The following is a 20,816-nucleotide window of genomic DNA, read 5'->3' as shown; positions in this document are numbered from 1 at the left end:
ATTTGTGTTTTCCATTGAGATAATTTTTTTGTTTTCAACTCGCACCAAATGACTGGTCTGCAACCTGATTTTGGAATAAAAAGTTATGACGTATAATATGAACGTTACACCACGAATGGAGCATGAATGTACTTCTATCCAAAATTTTGAATGATGATCTGAATACCTTCATTGCTATTGTATTTGTGAAATGAATATAATTTGTAACCAAAGCGATATCATCATAATCATATTATAACATTTATTTCAAACTAAAGGTGACCGTGAAATTGAAACTTATTTAAATGTAATAGTCTTGATAGTATGATAGTATTCTCAATAAATAGAGTAAAATTCACAGAAATGCTGAAAATTTGATCAAAATCGGATAACAAATAATGAAGTTATTGAATTTTAAAGATTTCTATTATTTCGGTGAAACAGTTCTAGGCATGTCTTTATGAATATTCATTAGGTGGGCTGATGTCACATCCCCACTTGTTCTTTTGTATTTTAGTATATGAAATTAGGTTTATTCAAATTTTTTTCTACCAAGAACTAAAAAAATTTGATTGACAACTGGTTAAGTGCATTAGTTATTTATTGCTGCAACTTTTATCATAATGGAGAGATCATTTACACATGTATGAAAAAATGAAACAATGATTTCATGAAATAACATAAGAAAAAGGAAAGTGGGCTTGTGACATCATCAGCCCACCTAATGAATATTCATAAAGACATGCCTAGAACTGTTTCACCGGAATAATGAAAATCTTTAAAATTCAATAGCTTTGTTATTTGTTATCCGATTTTGATCAAATTTTCGGCATTTTGCTCTGTGAAATTTACTCTATTTATTAAGATATGAATATTTTCAGCTTAAACCATCCCTTTAAATGACATCAAGGTATATGCTCAATATATCATAATCTTATTGCACAAACAGATAAATCCTTAACAAGAAAGACACATGTTGCAACCAGTAGTATGTTTTTTTTTAATTTCATATCTTTTATAACATATCTATTTATGCAGTGAACACTGGGACACTGAACTCCATGTACACAGTACAGCTGACATCGGAAGGATATAACAGTGTGTCATATGCAGAAGCAATTAACTTGGATTAGATATAATATTTAATCGTTCTACCTTACAAAAGAAAATGTCATGATACCAAGATCCTGTCAAAAAACAAGCATTTTAAATAACTTCAATAAAAAAAAAGAGGCGACAAGTAAAACAAAAACAGTAGAAATTCTGCAAATATCAAATATGGTAAGGCATGTTTGTTTAAGTTCAAAGACAGATGCTACATGATCATGTCATGTTCTTAATTCTGTGGAACATTGAGACAGCGTGAAGTGTTATTAATGGCTTGAGAAAATTCAGAGGAAGAAGGGCTCTTTAATAGCAGCATTTTCAGAATATTTCTTGTTAATCTTACTGGAGAAAAGAAAATATTTAGAGGTCGGTGAGCCAACTTATTGATCAAGGTAAAAAAAGAGACTATGGCCAGCTTCAAACTCACAGCAAAATCATAATAAATTTAGTGACAAAAAAATCATGGTAACTGACATTTGAAAATTCTTTACAATTAAAATAATAATTTTAGAAAGTGAGAATATCATAATGTAGTAAGTTTCGAGAGCCCTGTAACTGATTTAAAAACAGGAGTGAGTACATGTATGATAAATATAGCCAAAACAGAATACCAATTCAATATTTCTCTTTGTACTTGGTCTCAGCTTTAAAGTCAGGGACATTTTTAGAATACACTATTCATCCCATAACTCACAAAACCATTACTTTTTATTAGCTTTAATAATTTAACAGGAAAATGAAACCAAACCAGTAATGCCTGAAAAATAATCAATCACCTCTATCTTTTTTTCATAGAAAACTGATGGAAATTACTTATTTCATATTACTACCAAGCCTGTCACAGAGATTGTGCATGTATTCAGGAGAAATCGGGGTAGAATGATGCAGTAGAGTCTTGAAAATAATTTTCTTCTCAAGTGTGAGTCTGTGTTAGGGTGCTAGCATGTCTGTGTTTGGGGGTATGTGTGTGTGTGTGTCAATAGTTCACTTGGTATAAAAGAGAATGCCCTGCTTAAGAATACTGTTTTAAGTCTCATTGTTGCAAGTATTACATTATTCTTCATTGTTTGAAATCAATGAAATACTAATCATATTAAAATGGGATCCCCCCAAATAAATTTTCTTGTAAAAAACAAAAACAAGGAATATTACTTCAAAGGATTACCCTAAATGAAAGGAATACAAGTTTTGACACAAAAGTTCTTGTAGATATTCATCCCATATCAAAATCTCTCACAAAGTAGATTTGTAATGGAAACAGGGGGAAACAAAAAAATGCTTGAAAACTAAGCAGCTGCCTCGTAGGCCACCTAGCCTTTTGGACATGAAAAAAATACAAGATTTGAAAACACACTGCGAAATCCACTTCCACAATGCCATCATCATTTGAATTTGTCTTGGAATATATACACAATTCAAACATACAATGTCATTCGGGAGTCAACCCTCCCTTGCACGTCGATGCCATAGAATGTCTCAGTACACAGCGTCCATTTAAATACATACAAACTCTGTGCGTTTTTTTTTATCCCTTTGCTTCATAATCAAATTAATTTTCTTTCTTCATTTCATAAACAAGTACTTTGAAATGAAGTTAATCAGCAATGACATCATCGGCTCTATTTTCAGCTTCTGCAGAATAACATTTCTAGAGAACCCAATAATTAAAAAAAAAATCATTTTCTTATATCTAGCAATTATTCTGATTTGAAAAATATATTGAAATTACATAGCTTTGTTCTTCACCATTACTTGTCATTCTCCAATGCAACCATTTAAACCCCATATTTCATGAATTGCAAAGGGTGGATTGAAGAAAATTCAATATCTCCGGTGGTGAAACAAAACGAGGATTGTATCAGTTTACATAATATAAAATGTCTCAAGAAATGTAATTCTGCAAGGCTGGACATTTTCCTTCTCCATCCTCCTTATAAGCATTACTCATCTCAATAAATTGACATTGTTGATAATTCTCCCTTCCATTCAAGGCATTGCTTTTGATTAATTTCATACACAACAATACAGATATAAGATACACAAGTCAACGACAGCGGTTAAAAAAGTTTGAATTTCTGGTACACTACGTCCGTTCATCAAAGGGTTTACAACCTGATCTTCCCAGGTATTCTTGGGTTCAGTTACTGTATAAATTATGTCAAATATTTCTTGAATTGTTTGAAAAATTCAGATGCACAAAGCGATCATGTCATGAAAATGCTTTGAATTCCCACGTGCTCAAAACAAACCAACACAGATTCCAGAACAGGGGGAAATAATGATTTCCACCCCCAACACTGTTCAATCAGACATCGTTATTTTCAGTTTGTTTGGGTTTTTTTGTTATTAGTTTAAATCAGATATTTTCATTTAAGCTTATTTGCTTGTGTTGAGCATATATGACAGCCATCTTTAAAAAAAAAAAAGCATTTTTCATTCAATACCAGAACTCAAGAATATTGTGGAAGATGCACAAATGATTTGTTTATAGTTGTGATTCATTTAAGCTAAACATCTCTCATAAAGAAAGTCCCGATACAAAAATGACTGTAGTCTTTAAAAAATAAAAACCTTGTCCTAATATTAAGTGTTCGAATATATCTAGTTTTAAAGTCAGTACATTTGCAAACATTGGCATATTTCCTAAATGTGAACAGTCCCAACCTCTATCAGTGAAAGAACCAATCAGAGCAATGATACACAGAGCTTTGTAGTTGATCATATGGCTGATTTTAATGACTGATCCATAGATCATTGTGTGCAATCAATCGTATCAATCAACTGTGCAATCAATCTGTGAGCTTTGTGTAACAGGAAAAATCACTGAAGTTGAAAGTAATTAAGAGAAAGCAACTGTATGAATCCGCAGATGGGCCAACAGATAAAAAGTGAAAAAAAAAATCATTTTAAATTAAAATTACAGCATTAATAGGAGTGTCCAAAAATGATACATGAGTGTATAAAGCACTTATATCTAATAGAAGAAATAATCTGAAAGTCTATGCAACAGAATAATGGAGTCTGTCAGAGAACATTAATTAGAAAGATTATGATATAACATAAGGCAAACAATTTGGCCAATATTCTAAAATCTAGTTTAGTTTAAACCATGGTCTAAGTCTATGCCAAAATCATAGGAAACCTAAAATGTAACTTTATTTACTCTGTATTCATCTTATGTTGCTTGGTCTCTTTTCCCGTGCTTTTTCAGGTGAAGAAAACTGTGTTTATCCCCGAAATAGGTGAAGAAAAAGATGTTATTTATCATTCTCAGGATGGGTGAAGAAATATGTTAGTCTTCCCATAATGTTATCAGCCTTTCGGTGTCACATGCACCCACAGTTTGGACCTCTATCATTAGAGAACACACGTTGATCACTATCCATAGATAAAGCACAACTTTAGACATAGTTTACATTAAACTTAAGATCAGAATACGGATCTATATGCTTGATATTTTTAATTGCTCTAAATGAGACGAACAAATTATGCTTATCTGGCAGGTTTAGTGACAGAAAGACAACAAATGCAACATGACGGATCACAACAATGGATCTCATTAATAATGAATGTCATAATTGATCCACATTCTTACAACAACAAAAATCATGGAAAAATCCCTGTCAGACAGAGGTTAACAATAGCAATATTAACTTTAGTGGGGCACCTATTTGTCTCTCTCTTGCTAACAATCTACTGCATCTGCAAAAAAAGTATAAAAAGAAATATTGCAAAAGACTGATATAAGTGCCCACTATTCTCGGCCCCTGGCTTAGTCCAGTCCTATACTGACTTGATAATGCTATGCAGATTCTCTACCATTGGATATCATAGTTTATATATATTCATATTAATATAATATACAAGAATGCACTGGTAAATTGATTTTGTTTCTTTTTTTTCATTCTATCTTGTTTTTACTCGCCTCGTTTACAATATCAGTCACAAACAACACACAAAACACACTGAGAGGCTATGTGCTATGCCGGCCCCTCCTTTTCTTTCAAATTTAAAGATCCTAACTTGTGAAGGGTTGGCGATGCTATCGTCGTATCCTCCGTGAGACTGGTGCAAGCGAGGAGGCCCTCTATGTTTTCTAGTGAAGTGTCCGACTCCTTGTCGGAGTCGTTTAGCGTGGAGAGGATCAGATCTTGGAGAAAGAAACTGCGGTCAGCATTCTCTATCTCTGAAACCTGGAGGTCCGTTTCTGATAGGGAAGGCTCGTTTATCCTGAAATAGAAAAGAAAAAGAGAGTAAAGATGACAATATTTATTGTGCATTACATTTTTAACAAACCCGTATAGGTTCAAACAATCTAGTTTGCTGATACTTGCTGTTGAAAGTTCACTCTAAACTCCACCTAAAACTCTACTGGAGATATTGATGAGATCTTACCATTCAACATTCAAGAGTCTGTAACATTTTGAGGATCTCAATATACCAGATCTTATTTTAAACCATTAAATTATTCTCATTTGATATACATGTAGACAAATTAGACCTACCATTAAATTTAAAAAGAAATGTAGGTCTGTCAAAAATTGACATTCATGTATCAAAGTAAGCATTAATTAAAGTCAATTTTCGAATAGAGAGTTTAAATTCAGTTATTGTAGCAGAAATGGACAGAGCCAAAGTACAGTTATAAAGCCACATTAAGATATGAGACTTGTAGGCAAGTAAAAAGTTAAGAATCAAACAAAGAAATATATAAACCATTTTAACTCCAAAGTATCTTGTTTGTCAAAGGATACAATGAAAAAGGAAGGAAAAGGAAAGGAAGAGCGAGGGTAAGACGGTCAAATAATGAATGATTGATCAAAGGACCAAATGATGAATGAACGACTGATAAACAAATACCTTGACAATAGATACTGGGACTCTGGTTGTTGTGATGTGCTGGCTGTTAATAAACCAGTCTCCACTACCGAACTGTAAGAAGGGGCACCGTGGCTAGGGTTGCTGTTGGCCGATGCAGCTGCCCCGGTAGGTCTCCGTGGAGGAGGTACTGTCAAACTTTCTACTTGCCGTCTCCCCTGTGAGCAAAAAGATCAAGCCAGTTTTCAGTCTAAATGATAACAATGTCATAATATGAAGAATGGTATGGTCATTGTAAGTGCACCTCTGAATAGTTTACTAGATCGATGGCGCATAATAAATGCTGTCTATTAATGTTGTTGTTGTTACTATTATTATCATTACTATTACCAGTATTATTATCATAATTATCTTTACTGTATATACAAGTGCTTCTGTATCCTCTACACACAAAAAATCTTGAATTCTAATCACAGAACAATTAAAAATTAAAATGAGGTGGATGAAAAAAAAAACTACGTACCATACTCCTAACTTGGGCATTCTGAGATTGTTGCTGCTGTTGCTGTTGTTGCTGCTGCTGTTGTTGCCTTTCTAATTGCAGTTGCATCATCTGTAGTTGATGCAACTGTGAGGCTGTCGAAGAATGGCTAGCAAGACCACCTGCTGACCGCCTAGCCCCAGATAATTGTGATAAGAGTTCTGTTCCAATAAAATAACCAAAAAGCAAAAGAAAGTCAATCATATTGGTCATACATACATGTACATACAGGTAAGTTTTTATTACAAGATTGAATTGTGGGCAAAACTGTCCCAAAGCCATACAGATATGATGATTTTCAGAATAAGCATATACTGTATGATCACAAAAACAATGAGAAATTAACTTGGTTTAAGCTGGACGTATGGATAGATAGATCAGATAGATAGATAGATGGATGGATGGATGGATGGATAGATAGATAGATAGATGTAGAGATAGAAAGAGAGAGATAGAGAGAGATTATACAGTCCAACCTATCTTATCTGGACATGCTGGGACCAGCACTTAACCGAATAAGGGACTTGGCCAGCTACATATACATGTAGGTGGTTTGAATAACAAGTGGAATGCCTCTGGCCGTCTCACCTGCATCACGCGATTCAATATAGCAGCAGTGCTGATTTTGAAAACTACTATAACTCGCACAAGATGTTCAGTGATACTTGGTTACTCTTATTTCCACGTTTTATGAACTAGACCAATACACTTATAGAGATATGATGGCAATTCAACAAATACCCCCAACGTGGCCAAAGTTCTTTGACCTTACATGACCTTTGACCTTGATCATGTGACCTGAAACTCGCACAGGATGTTCAGTGATACTTGATTACTATTATGTCCAAGTTTTATGAACTAGACCAACACACTTTCAAATTTATGGCTGTAATTCAACAAATACCCCAATTTGGCCAAAGTTCATTGACCCTAAATGACCTTTGACCTTGATCATGTGACCTGAAACTTGCACAGGATATTCAGTAATACTTGATTACTATTATGTCCAAGTTTCATGAATCAGATCCATAAACTTTCAAAGTTATGATGGTAATTCAACAGATACCCCCAATTCGGCCAAAGTTCATTGACCCTAAATGACCTTTGACCTTGGTCATGTGATGTGAAACTCATGCAGGATGTTCAGTGATACTTGATTAACCTAATGTATAAGTTTCATGAACTAGGTCCATATATTTTCTAAGTTATGATGACATTTCAAAAACTTAACCTTAGGTTAAGATTTTGATGTTGATTCCCCCAACATGGTCTAAGTTCATTGACCCTAAATGACCTTTGACCTTGGTCATGTGACATGAAACTCAGGCAGGATGTTCAGTAATACTTGATTAACCTTATGGCCAAGTTTCATGAACTAGGTCCATATACTTTCTAAGTTATGCTGTCATTTCAAAAACTTAACCTCAGGTTAAGATTTGGTGTTGACGCCGCCGCCGCCGTCGCCGTCGCCGTCGCCGCCGCCGTCGCCGTCGGAAAAGCGGCGCCTATAGTCTCACTCTGCTATGCAGGTGAGACAAAAATGAATCAAACGGCTGTTTTAGACTCGCTGTACGACCGCCGTACAGGAAATGTGACTGCAGCATAACACTATGCTGTCCGCGCAAAATTATTGGCGGGTTTTTTATGGAAATGAAATCATATTGCCAAACTCTTGGAATAGTTTGCCTGCTTAAAATATTGAGGAATGTTTCGAGCAGGTCTTGGAAAGAAAGTGGACAAGTCAATGAAGCTAAGTTTCAAAATTTGATTTTCACGGTTTCGCTTTTTAATAGGCATCCATTGTTAGACTGACTGTTGGCTCCAACATGATAAATGGTGCTGCCCATAAAGTGCAAGACTAGAACCAAGACAAGTGTTGTTTTATTTCTCCTGAAATAAAAATAAAAAACATACAGAGGAAATGTTTTTTTTTCATTTTTGTTGTTTGTGTCTTCAAAATACAACTCAGTGTTTTTGTCTAGTTAAAGGGTCGAGTTTGATTGCACAACATCCGCTCTTTGATGACCTACACATTTGAGAGGAGCGTATACAATTTTGTGTATTAAACAAGCTAATCCGGCCGTCCTCTTGCACACATACATGTATGTACAATGAACGATTGTGAGAAGGTTGCGCCACGCCCTTACTTAATGAAAACTTGTTCAGTCTATGTTCTTTCGGTTATTTGGGTAGGATATTTCTATAAAAATTTCAGGTGGTTGTATGTTAATTACATTGGATAATATATGTAATTGATATGAGTTTGTGTGGATATGTTGATTTTAGGTTGAAATCTCATTTCCCCACGTAATCATTAGATTAAAAAAAAAAATCTTTACAAGTGTACATTCAGATAATTGAGATATCCGGTTAAAGGGAGGCCGGATATGACGGGTCAGACTGTACATAAATATATCAATTGCTGTAAAATCATTTGAAAGAAACCACCCCCGTCTTTCACCTGCTATAGGATCCATGGCTTCTCTGTTGCCAGGAGAACCTGAACTTTGACCTGCCGAGAGTGCACTGCCACCACCAAAGTGCATGTTTGTCCGCCTTGGTCTCGGTCCTATACCTCTGCCTGGATGAAACATTCTTCTTAGATGCCTCACATTGCCTGCTTCGTCGTACGATACTTCAGGTCAAGGAATAGATTTGAATTTCATAGATTCAGAATAAACATCTCCTGCACATCTTTACCTCAAGACCAATGTAAGAGCCAAATTTCATGATAACTTGATGAAAACTGATGAAGTGGTACGAACCGCAAGATTTTTACCTGCCGGTAATTTAGTGCATATACTATGTTGTTACCATGGCAACACAATTTCCAACACACACAGAATATGTGTCTTGCACATCTATACCCCAACACCAATATGTGTTCCAAATTTCATGAGAATTGCTTAACTCGGGTTGTAGTTCAATGTGCAAGATTTGCAAAGGACCGACCATACACTGATTCCTACATACCCCTTCAAACTTAATTTGGCGGGGGTATAATAAAAATAAATGTAAAAGCTCATCCTTGTTTCATTTCACAAATAATTGGTACATTTCTTATCAAACAAAGGATATAATTTCTCTTGATGATCTGTGTTCTAACGTCAGATGAGCTGCAAAATCATCAGTCACATGATTAGGGTCACCTCCTGGTGATGCTGCACACACTGGACACACCTACAGATTATTAACAATGAACAAAAACATAAAAATACATGTAGAAATACTGGGATAAAAAATGTTAATACAACAGAAGAAAACAGAAAACTTGAAGGAATAGTTACATGCTACATGTAGGTCAAGAGACATGTTTTATGTGGGAAAATTGTGTATAGGTGGACTCACATCCTTGCACTCTCGACCTTTCCAATCTCATCTTAAAGATAAATGAAAGTAGTTGCAGTAAACACTGATGTCACGAGAAAGTCTGTTGTCACTATATCATCGAGGATCTAGATCTGGTACAGTTACATGTACATAAACTGAACTTTGTGAAATCTTGAATTCTACGCTGAAAAATGTTCACACTGAAGATCACCAACACAGATAAGTGCACGTGGGACAGTGTATTATTATTGCTTTGAATGTCGGCCCGACGCTTGACCCGAATCCCGTGCTTATTTGCTAATTTCTCAGCAATTACACAATTTCTTCCAGAATCCTTTGGCACATATTTTTTATTTATACAAACAGACACTTTGGTGGTCATTTTATTGGATTCTGTACGAACTCATTTTGAAATCGTTACCACAACTGGCATTTATCTTTAAGATGCCACTAATCAATATGCCAGTTCTATTTTCTATAAAGGTGGTTACAAAAACTTTATAGTTTCAATCAATTGCCAATTGCAAAGTTGCTATTTATAGATCTCTTTCACTGTAGCTAGCAATCATACTTTTTTTTATTCCGAGACCAGGGGCCTGTTCCACAAAAGAGTTACAACCATGTAACTTTATGAATATGGCAACTACACTGTACATTGGTAACAGGTCTCAGCAGCCAATCACAATCAAGATTTCCATTGTAACTCTTTAGGAAATGGGCCCTAGAAAGTATGTACATGTATTTAACAAATATTTTTAAAACCTATGAATGATTTTGAACTTAAAATTTAATTGAAGGGTGCTCTCCCAAGTGTCTTTGAATTGTCAGTCACTTCAAGATGCTTGTTCTACAGTTGATTTTCTTATGAGAATGCAGGCCTTTGATTCAATGACACGAGCAGTAGTTTAGAAGGTTAGTATACTCACCACTTCTGCATTTGAGTCAGAATGTTCAGAAGTGACATGCTCTTGTAAGGTTGTTTCTGTAAACCCCATCTTCCCACAATATGGACAGGAGAAGGACTGGGCTTGGTCTAAACTCACCGCTTCACCACCATAATATAAATCTAATAAATGATGGAAAATAAAAACAAAACTTGTAAAAGAGGGTTATTAAATGCTGAATAAATTCACAGAGGTCATACATGTAGGTGTATCAAGTGTGTAAAACATAAACACAAATGTACTTTGTAGCATTGCACTATAAACTTGCAGGGAGGAGATTTTAATAAAAACATTTGATATATTTGCATGGAAGATTTGACTTATCAATAACATAAAGAATACATACATCATTTATTTGTAAGTGCATGTTTCAAGAAAAGACAGGGTTTGAATAATTCATCACATACATGTAAAAACAGATCAATTTGTGCACGTACAATGTACTTTAAAAGTGTATGAGTCAATGTTTTTATTAGCTTCATGTACAAATTGCAGGTTTTCATCACTGCCTGTCGTAATATGGCAATTAAAGGAAATTTATGATTGAATAAAAACTTTGGCTAATGATTATTACTGCTTGCTGATGAATCACTGTAAATGGGCAATCCTGTGAATTACAGGACATTTTCCTAATCTTTATTTTTGCTTATTCTCAAAATTAAGGCAATTTGTATGCAAAGGGGTTTCCAACACACCAGAAAATAATTGACCCCTAATGTCTTCTTACTTCATATGGGGAAACTCTGAACCATACAAATTATTCTATAAATGGGACCCCACACAGTTTTGTCCACTTTGGCTGTGTACTTTGATAATCTGGAGGTCGTTATGTAACAACTAATAATAGAAGAAAATTATTCATAAGAAAAGTTGCAAAAAAAGATGGACAAATCATAAATGAATAGTGCTGGACAAAGTGAAATGTAACTACATGGTTTTCTAGCTTTAGTCAGGAAAGGTATTTATAACTTGTTATTGTTACACATTAAATGACTTAAATCAATTATCCACTCCAACAATAACATGATTATTGCAGTTTGTTTTCGTTTGAACCCAGTTTCGGGAATTCTTAGGGGACAAATACACATCTCAAATGTTCATGCCCTCTTTTTGTAACATATATAACATAAATCAATGTTTTTGTCGAATAGTGTCGCCTGGAAATACCCGGCGAGGTACAAGACAATAGACAACACTAACAAGTAAAAACAAACAAGTGGAATGCCTCTGGCCGTCTCACCTGCATCACGCGATTCAATATAGCAGCAGTGCTGATTATGAAAACTACTATAACTCGCACAAGATGTTCAGTGATACTTGGTTACTCTTATTTCCACGTTTTATGAACTAGACCAATACACTTATAGAGATATGATGGCAATTCAACAAATACCCCCAACGTGGCCAAAGTTCTTTGACCTTACATGACCTTTGACCTTGATCATGTGACCTGAAACTCGCACAGGATGTTCAGTGATACTTGATTACTATTATGTCCAAGTTTTATGAACTAGACCAACACACTTTCAAATTTATGGCTGTAATTCAACAAATACCCCAATTTGGCCAAAGTTCATTGACCCTAAATGACCTTTGACCTTGATCATGTGACCTGAAACTTGCACAGGATGTTCAGTAATACTTGATTACTATTATGTCCAAGTTTCATGAATCAGATCCATAAACTTTCAAAGTTATGATGGTAATTCAACAGATACCCCCAATTCGGCCAAAGTTCATTGACCCTAAATGACCTTTGACCTTGGTCATGTGACGTGAAACTCATGCAGGATGTTCAGTGATACTTGATTAACCTTATGTATAAGTTTCATGAACTAGGTCCATATATTTTCTAAGTTATGATGACATTTCAAAAACTTAACCTTAGGTTAAGATTTTGATGTTGATTCCCCCAACATGGTCTAAGTTCATTGACCCTAAATGACCTTTGACCTTGGTCATGTGACATGAAACTCAGGCAGGATGTTCAGTAATACTTGATTAACCTTATGGCCAAGTTTCATGAACTAGGTCCATATACTTTCTAAGTTATGCTGTCATTTCAAAAACTTAACCTCAGGTTAAGATTTGGTGTTGACGCCGCCGCCGCCGTCGCCGTCGGAAAAGCGGCGCCTATAGTCTCACTCTGCTATGCAGGTGAGACAAAAAAAGTAATAAAACCGGACAATGGGATCTGACGATTAAACATAACAGGGGATATAATAAATAATTCATAAGTGTTTCCATTCCTTAAATGATTAACGCAACAGTGTCACTGGTCTTCTATCCACACAGGATGGATGATAGGATCCCATCATCGATCTCTTTCCCCATAGTCCACTGTCCAGGGAATTTGAAGGTGAGGTGAGCAGGGAAGAAACCGACACTAATCCTGTCAAGATGGAAATAGAATCCGAAACATATCGCACAGTAGGTAGAGGTACAGGAATTGCATGATACGAACCGGCTTTTCTGACGGAGCCTGTAGTAGGGAAAAACACAAAAGTGCTCGCCTCTAAAGGGCTGGCAGCCGGAAGGGGTGCAGGCATAATTGCCTTGCTTCCTGGCTCCAGCCATTAACCCTTTCGAGGGGCGGTTCCTGGAAACCCCATTAATCATGACGAACAGGCTAAAAAGGGGACATAATGCCCGTCCACCTCTGGGGGCAACCAACGATCGAAGAAGCACAGATCAATGTGTCCACTTGAAGGTTCTGGGCATGCCTCCCCTAAACTAAGGTGGCATGTTTATTACCATCTTCCCGATTTTTTCTGCCCTCAGGAAGAACATACCGCCTTGAGCACCTAACAAGGTGGATATGTGCGCAATATAAATACCCTATATTATTATACCAGCCCGGGATGGTCAAACACACTTTCAAAGCGGGCCAAGGCTTTGCATATGGTGGCAAACTTCCTCACAGGCGCAGACAATATAGATGGACTTATAGACTACACAAATCAAAACTGGCACTCTGTTCAAAGCCCTCTCAGTGAAACGATAAGGTAGAAATGGGCCTGCTACTGGAGAAAGAGGGTTGGAAACAGGTACTTAGTAGTTCCCACCCTTCAGCCGATCAACTCCCCGGCAATTCTTGCACATTGGCGGCCCCTTGTGTTCCTGTGGAACAAACTCTCCTCTGAACAGAGGGAGGCTATTAACCAACTGGAACTAGAGCCCGGACTCCAGATACCTGCTCCCGTTCCAGCTGTGCCTGTTCAAGAGTTGGAAGTGACAGAAAAGATTCCACCTGAGGTATCAGGGTTTGACTCCCATTTCCATCCCTACAGGCTAAATGAAGTAGCTTTTAGGTGTCCAAGATGTGAGCAAAGCGATGCTCCCAGGCCGTGAACCGGACCACTATCTTCCAATAACTGGCGGGGTTCTTAATTACTGTGACCCTTTGAACTTCTCCCGTCCAGAATTTGAGAAAAAGGTCCTGGGCAGAATAACTGATTCCAATTGGCCATCGGAATCCATCCGACACAGGCGGCGAATTACACGCAAGCCCAATGGGAATGCTTCCTAAAGCTCCTGTCCAATCCCCGATGTCAGCCATCAGTGAAGTTGGATTTGACTTCACGGTAAAGAACCACCTTTGGCGACACCAAGAGGAACTCATGGACAGGATCTCTAGGGCGCATCTTAGTGATGCACTTGCGAGGGGCTGATGACGACAAGTACAGTAAGGTCATAAACCGGTTGGCATTGCGGCTTTTAAAGAGCAAGTGCCTCCCCCACCAACGTGTGCACTTGCACTGCTTCACCAGTGACGCCGGTATGGTCAACGCATGGCACGAGGCATTTCCTCACTGCTACTTCGGTATCACGGGCAAGGTCCGTTCGTTCGACGAGGACCAACTCGGAGCACTGAGGGAAATTCCCCTGAACCGTCTGTTACTAGAGACAGACTCCCCTCACCTCAAGTTGCATCCCAGATGTACCTATAACACCCAGTACTATCTTGGGGACGTGGGATATTACGTCGCCAAGGCGCGCGGAATGCCCCTCCCAGAAATAATAGGGGCTACTTACACAAACGCACAGCGTTTGTACTCTTGAAGTAGGTTTTAGAGTAACCTGAATGAGTATCCGTCTCAGGAAAACTGAGTAGGAACTTATTATTTGTAAATACTGTAAATAGAGAAGCAGTAAAGGTTGTTTTTGTTGACAATTCAGGATTACGTTCAATTGCTTTGGTTTTGGTTTGTTTTATATTATTTGTTTTCCTTAACTCTAGACACTGGCAAATTCAAATACAGAGATTGGCAATTTCAAAATAAACAATTTCAAAATATTTGCCAATCTATAGGACCGGGGGGTGTAAAGTATAAGCAATAGTCGAATAGTGTCGCCTGGAAATACCCGGCGAGGTACAAGACAATAGACAACACTAACCAATACTAACATCGCTCCCCATTCACCTCGATGCGTACGTGTGGGCATTACGCACGGCGCGCGTGCGCAGCTTCCCCCCTAATATACCCCCCGATGACCAACAGGGGGCGTCAAGATCAGTGAGAGTTCAAGTGCCCGAAAGTGAAGGTCGATCAACGCGTGCAGCACCTGGCAAGAAACTACTGAGTGAATGTACAACGGGCCTCTTGGACAGATCGACGGACAAGAGACATTAAATAAGTAAGTGCCTGCCACTCGCACTTCATTTATTCATTACTACTCATGTATTTCAGGTTTTACTTAAAATCCAATCCTTACTGTGTTAAAAAGAAGAAATTTCTTAGCTTACCAAAATCTGATCTAGTAAGTATACACTGCATTGGATGCTCTGCTGTATGCCTTGTAGTTGTTGCTCCGTTTTCATAGCAGGTCGAACAAAGGTCATAGTCGTAACAAATCAGACACTTATACCTTCTGCCTCGGAAATTACTTTTCAGACAGCAGTCACAGCTTACACCTAATCAAAAGAAGGAGAAAGGGTTATTTGACTGACATTAGAAATAATTTCCTTGTAATCATCTCTTACTATTATTTACGATTAACAAAATAACCACCATAGAAACAGAGAATTCCTAGAAAGTAGAAGAACCAAGTGTGAACGGTGAACCAATGAGGATGAAATACATACTATGTATAGTACATGTACATGCATGTCAGATGAATTTTCGAAGTATGGTAGATCTACAAAATAAGAAAAACACATAAAATAAAACATGTATTGTGCAGTTGGAATGACAACGGGAATGCTTGTGATGTGGAAAAGAATATGATAAACAGGGGATACAACAGCATGAAGAGAGGAATGCAAATTTAAGATTAAAGTCGAATATGAAGTAAGTACACCTGTAAGTGATTTTGAAACCCCAAAGTTAAAAAAGTCAAGACATGCAATTCTTGCTATTCAATAAACTGGGTGGAATTCTAGTACAGCAATAGCTACGATCTTAAGATTATCTTGCATAAACAATGCACTTTTGATCATTGTTATTCTGATCGATCCAATACCCCTTCTACATGTACATGTACATGTAATTCTTCACTTGATTATATTCTCATTCAAAATAATATTTTTTTTTTTGTACTTTACTACAATGAGTGATCAGGCAGATCAGCCCTTCGTCAGGTTGATCTCCGAAAGCTACAGAGGGAGAAAACCAGGAAGTGAAGACAGGATCAAGATCAAGAGTGTTATGTAAATGAGCAAAATATAAGACAAATTCATATAGAATTGCACACATTTTGGTCATTGCAATCATCAAAACATGTGCATTGGAAATTACATTAGAGTAAAACCCCCAAACATCGGACGGTTCCATATATCGGACAAAAATGACTTCAACTCCCTCCCGCACAGGGACCCGCACTGGCAGGGGACATGCATGCATGAGATACATGAACATGGACCTGCTATTGAACTGCACATACAGTAGATCCAGGTTGCTGCTCAAAAAAAAACATTCCAGGGGTTAAATCCAGCCCGGGTAAAATCCATGATTTTGACTTCCAAAGATTCATATGACCCTCGCTAATTATGGACTCCAAAAGATCGATAACCCCAAAAAATCTCGTAAGGGGGAAGTGAATTCCACCAGAAATATTGCCGCCAAGATCGCACATATTCGATCTATCACAAGAAAATCTGCAATGGCCACCATGGGGAGCCCCAACAGCGGGAAATTTGACACCCTTCCAAATATGGCACTCTCCCAAACATCAGACATATCTGCCAATTGAATTGGAAATGCGTGCTGTTGACATGCACACACTCGTTTTCAGAACGAAGTCGCGCGCAGCTGAGCAAGGACGTCAGACATTAAGAGCCAAAAGAGGTCCAATCGGTATGTAAATAATGATTATTTACTGATTACTATATCAAAATTATTGATAGGAATAATTACAATCGGCATTTGCGCAGCTGATTGAAAGTTATTTTCACAACAATCAAGCAATTATTTTGGGGGTTAGGGCATGATTTAAATCGCCAAAAATTGATCGCGGCGCACAACTTCAGGGGCCGCGGAACCGGGGGGGCTTCAGCCCCCTACTTTTTTCCAAAACCGTGTACAAAAATGTAAAAATGACCATATGATTGTGATTTTTAGCATGGTCAGCCCCCCCCCCACTTTGAAAACCGTTCCGCGGCCCCTGAACTTTACATGCCCGATACATGTATTTGGAAACTGTGTCCGATATTTGGTAAAAAAACAAGCTTCTGATAGTAAGTAAATAATTTCCGTTTACCACATTTTTTTCAATTCTATTTTTTTAAGACATATTCAACATTTGTACTACAGAAATACATATGATTTTTATTTGTTTTCAATAGTTGTATTTTTGTTTGGTCCAATTATGCTTAATATAATTAAGATATTTGGGCACTTTACTCTAGATCTAGATCTACCAAAGGCAAAAGTTGTCGAATTGTGGGCCGGTTACTCATTATTGCATATCATGCTACATGTATGTGACGCAACAATATAATACGGTACTGTAATATGTAAACACTGTTATTTTGGCGGGATTAATTTTTCTCGCTTGGCAGCTTCAAAACATATTCGCAAGTTCTTGAATTCACGCTGCACACTCCATAATCACAGAGTCACTTCCTTCTTCCCCATGTGTGAATGATTATAATTAACATTTCAGCAACGAAATTATATTTTCTGATCATAATTCTTGCTCTAAAGAGGCATAATTCAGCATTGTTTTGATCCGATCATGAGCTTTTGTGACATTTAGCGCAACTTTTCTTTGTGGGGGGGGGGGACATCTGGGAAGGCAAAACAGAGGCGCTGCTGGCCTGGTAGGACAGCCGAGCACTGGGTAAGGACCGGGGGGATTACGGCTATTCAAACAAAGTGCATGGGATCAATCAACAAACCTTGCCTGCATGGCCTGGGCGATCAACAAGACATCTTCTTAAAAACTAAACAGATCTAGAGTTAAACACTCACCAATCAAACTGCAAAAAGAACTTATACATGTATTTCAAGCAAAATCAAAATTTAGAGTCTCAATACCGTTCTGCGACTTAAAAAAATGATCGCATTGGAACAAATTCTGGTGATGCATATGAATGATTTTGGAGCTCAAGCCCAAGCTTGCTTGCTTAAATGTTGCCCTCTATAGGTCAAATTATGCAGCCAAAATGATACATGCAATTGAACCGGAGTTCAAAACTTGTATTACAATAGATGCTCAGAGACATAAATTCGCATGTTTTAAAATTAAATTCGCGCTCGCTGATCAGTAGAGGCGCTGGTCAGAAAATTGGGATCATCCCAGTTTACAGGGACTGTCTCAGTTTTTAAAGACTTCTTCACACAAGAGATCTAGTAAAGTTCATTCACCTGTCAAGTGCAGACACTAATCAAGTGCGCTAGTCAATGTAAACATATCAGGTTTCATAACAAGATTATTGGAAGACGGTAAATCATGAAAAATAGACGGTGAGCTGGGGGGAATTGAGGTCACTGAATCTATCTTTAGCACTCTCAATTCCGTAATTGATGTCTTTGTCCCGTAGGCGGAAGTGAAAAAAAAACGTCCCCATAAACAAGGACAGTCTCAATTTATCAAGACATGATTTGTCTTGGTTTATGAAGATATCCTTGTTTTCTGGGACAATCCCAATTTTTGGACCAGCGCCTCTACTGCTGATCAATCTTGCCACGAAAAGACCACACCACAAAAATTTCCACTTTTAGACCTTGGTCTTGTCTACATGTACTTACTTGTTATTGCAGTAGAATAGATTTTAACTTTGTTAATAGACCCTGACGTAAATGAATCTGATCGAGCTCAATCTTCTTTTATTTTTATCAGGGCCTAGTATAGTGAGACGACTGAGACCACCACATATCGACCACTTCTTTTGAAACCGACCACCTTGCGCGCATTAAAATTATTGCGTATTACTATTATGGTGAGACTACCACATATCGACCACCTCTTTTGAAACCGACCACCTTGCGCGCGTTAAAATTATTGCGTATTACAAACGATACGCGCGGGAGAGTAGGCGCAGTGTCCATAGGAACGGTAAGAATCGATTTTACGAGAAAAAAAGAACAAAAAGTAAAAATTTAGTAGAATTAATCAAAATTGTATTGACCAGACCCAATTCCCGCTGAAAAACCAAGAAATCCGATAGGAAACGGCTTTAGAACAAATATCCGTCGTCAATCGTCGAATTATGTGCCGGAGCTCGCAGTGGAAGTAGTGAGACGATCATTTAGCATGTTGACATCATAGAACTGATTTGGAAGAGTAAAAATATTTCGCCACCGCGACAAAAATCGGCCGTAAACTTAGTGTATCGCGGGTGGTCGGTTTCAAAAGACGGGTGCAAATGAGCAAATGTAAAATCGTCGTATTCGTTGTTCGTCGATATATACCCGGATTGAATCGGAGTCGCCGAGCGAAACATGGGAATCTGATCTGCTCAATTTTCTGCACAAATGAGACTAAAACTGGGTAAAATTGATGAATATTTTCGCAGATACGATGCTGAGAAGATTAGGTGGTCGATAAGGGGTAGTTCCAACCATACAAACGATACGCGCGGGAGAGTAGGCGCAGTGTCCATAGGAACGGTAAGAATCGATTTTACGAGAGAAAAAGAAGGGGAAAAAGGTAAAAATTTAGTAGAATTCATCAAAATTGTTTTGACTAGAGCCAAACCCGGCCGAAAAACAGTTGTTCATACCAAGAAATCCGATAGGAAACGACTTTAGAACAAATATCTGTCGTCAATCGTCGAATCATGTGCCGCAGCTCGCAGTGGAAGTAGTGAGACTGAGACGATCATTTAGCATGTTAACAATAACATCATGGAACTGATTTGGAAGAGTCAAAATATTTCGCCACCGCGACAAGAATCGGCCGTAAACTTAGTGTATTACGGGTGGTCGGTTTCAAAAGAAGGGTGCAAATGAGCAAATTTTATGCAAAATCGTTGTATTCGTTGTTCGCTGATTTACTGATTATTTAGACTCTACGCAAATTGAATCGGAGACGGAGTCGCCGATCGAAACATGGGAATCTAATCTGCTCAATTTTCTGCAGAAATGATACGAAGACTAGGTAAAACTGATAAATATTTTCGCAAATAAGATGCTTAGAAAATTAGGTGGCCGATAAGGGGTAGTTCCACTTCCAACCATACTGCCACTGCACTGTTTTTACTGTGCCTGGGTCGGGGATTCTGTGGGTCCTTTTCACACATAAAGCCTATGGGATAATGCTGACATGTTCCGGTTTCTGCAATCTGCTTACCTTCATGTCGGGACATCCTAGGCAAAAACTCGGCCCCAATGTAGACTCAAAATCCATTCACAGCTTGAGCAGAGTCTTGTGATATGAAAATTTCATAAAAATGTTAAATACAGGTTCCACATGAAAAATAAACGATGTTTTTATGTCCAATTATGCACCCATATTCGTCAAGATCAAAAGTGCTCAACCCCATGAGCAGTGATGTCACAACCTCAAATATATGTTTTCTGAATAGAAATATAAAACTCCTAATCAAATACAATTTTTATATATTTTTACGTAAAAAGAAAATTAAAAAGATATTTAAATATTTTTTTATATTTTTATCTTAGACGATATTCCTAAAACAAGAGGAATTTTAC

At 37.5% G+C, this 20,816-nt stretch overlaps 1 protein-coding gene across 1 annotated transcript; it reads right to left on the bottom strand.

Annotated features, from left to right (window-relative positions):
• Positions 1-968: 968 nt before the first annotated feature.
• Positions 969-20,689, bottom strand: LOC129273582 (E3 ubiquitin-protein ligase KCMF1-like). Its single transcript, XM_064108019.1, has 8 exons — positions 20,455-20,689; positions 15,467-15,634; positions 10,702-10,841; positions 9,524-9,625; positions 8,907-9,072; positions 6,428-6,606; positions 5,947-6,122; positions 969-5,316 (listed from the first exon to the last, which is right to left on the bottom strand). The coding sequence occupies exons 1-8, from the start codon at positions 20,468-20,470 to the stop codon at positions 5,067-5,069; spliced, it is 1,197 nt and encodes a 398-aa protein (XP_063964089.1). The 5' UTR covers positions 20,471-20,689; the 3' UTR covers positions 969-5,066.
• Positions 20,690-20,816: the final 127 nt, after the last annotated feature.

Source organism: Lytechinus pictus, chromosome 12 (genome assembly GCF_037042905.1).
Source record: "Lytechinus pictus isolate F3 Inbred chromosome 12, Lp3.0, whole genome shotgun sequence".
NCBI classification, from domain to species: domain Eukaryota; kingdom Metazoa; phylum Echinodermata; class Echinoidea; order Temnopleuroida; family Toxopneustidae; genus Lytechinus; species Lytechinus pictus.
The sequence above is the reverse complement of the archived record's forward strand: the minus strand, read 5'-3'. Positions and strand labels throughout refer to the sequence as shown.

Excerpts from the sequence above, each read along its gene's own strand:
- LOC129273582 (XM_064108019.1), bottom strand. Across the intron at positions 9,626-10,701 it reads CTGACTCAAATGCAGAAGTG|GTGTGTCCAGTGTGTGCAGC; the intron begins GTGAGTATACTA and ends AATAATCTGTAG. Across the intron at positions 6,123-6,427 it reads ATGCCCAAGTTAGGAGTATG|GGGAGACGGCAAGTAGAAAG; the intron begins GTACGTAGTTTT and ends TTTTGCTCACAG.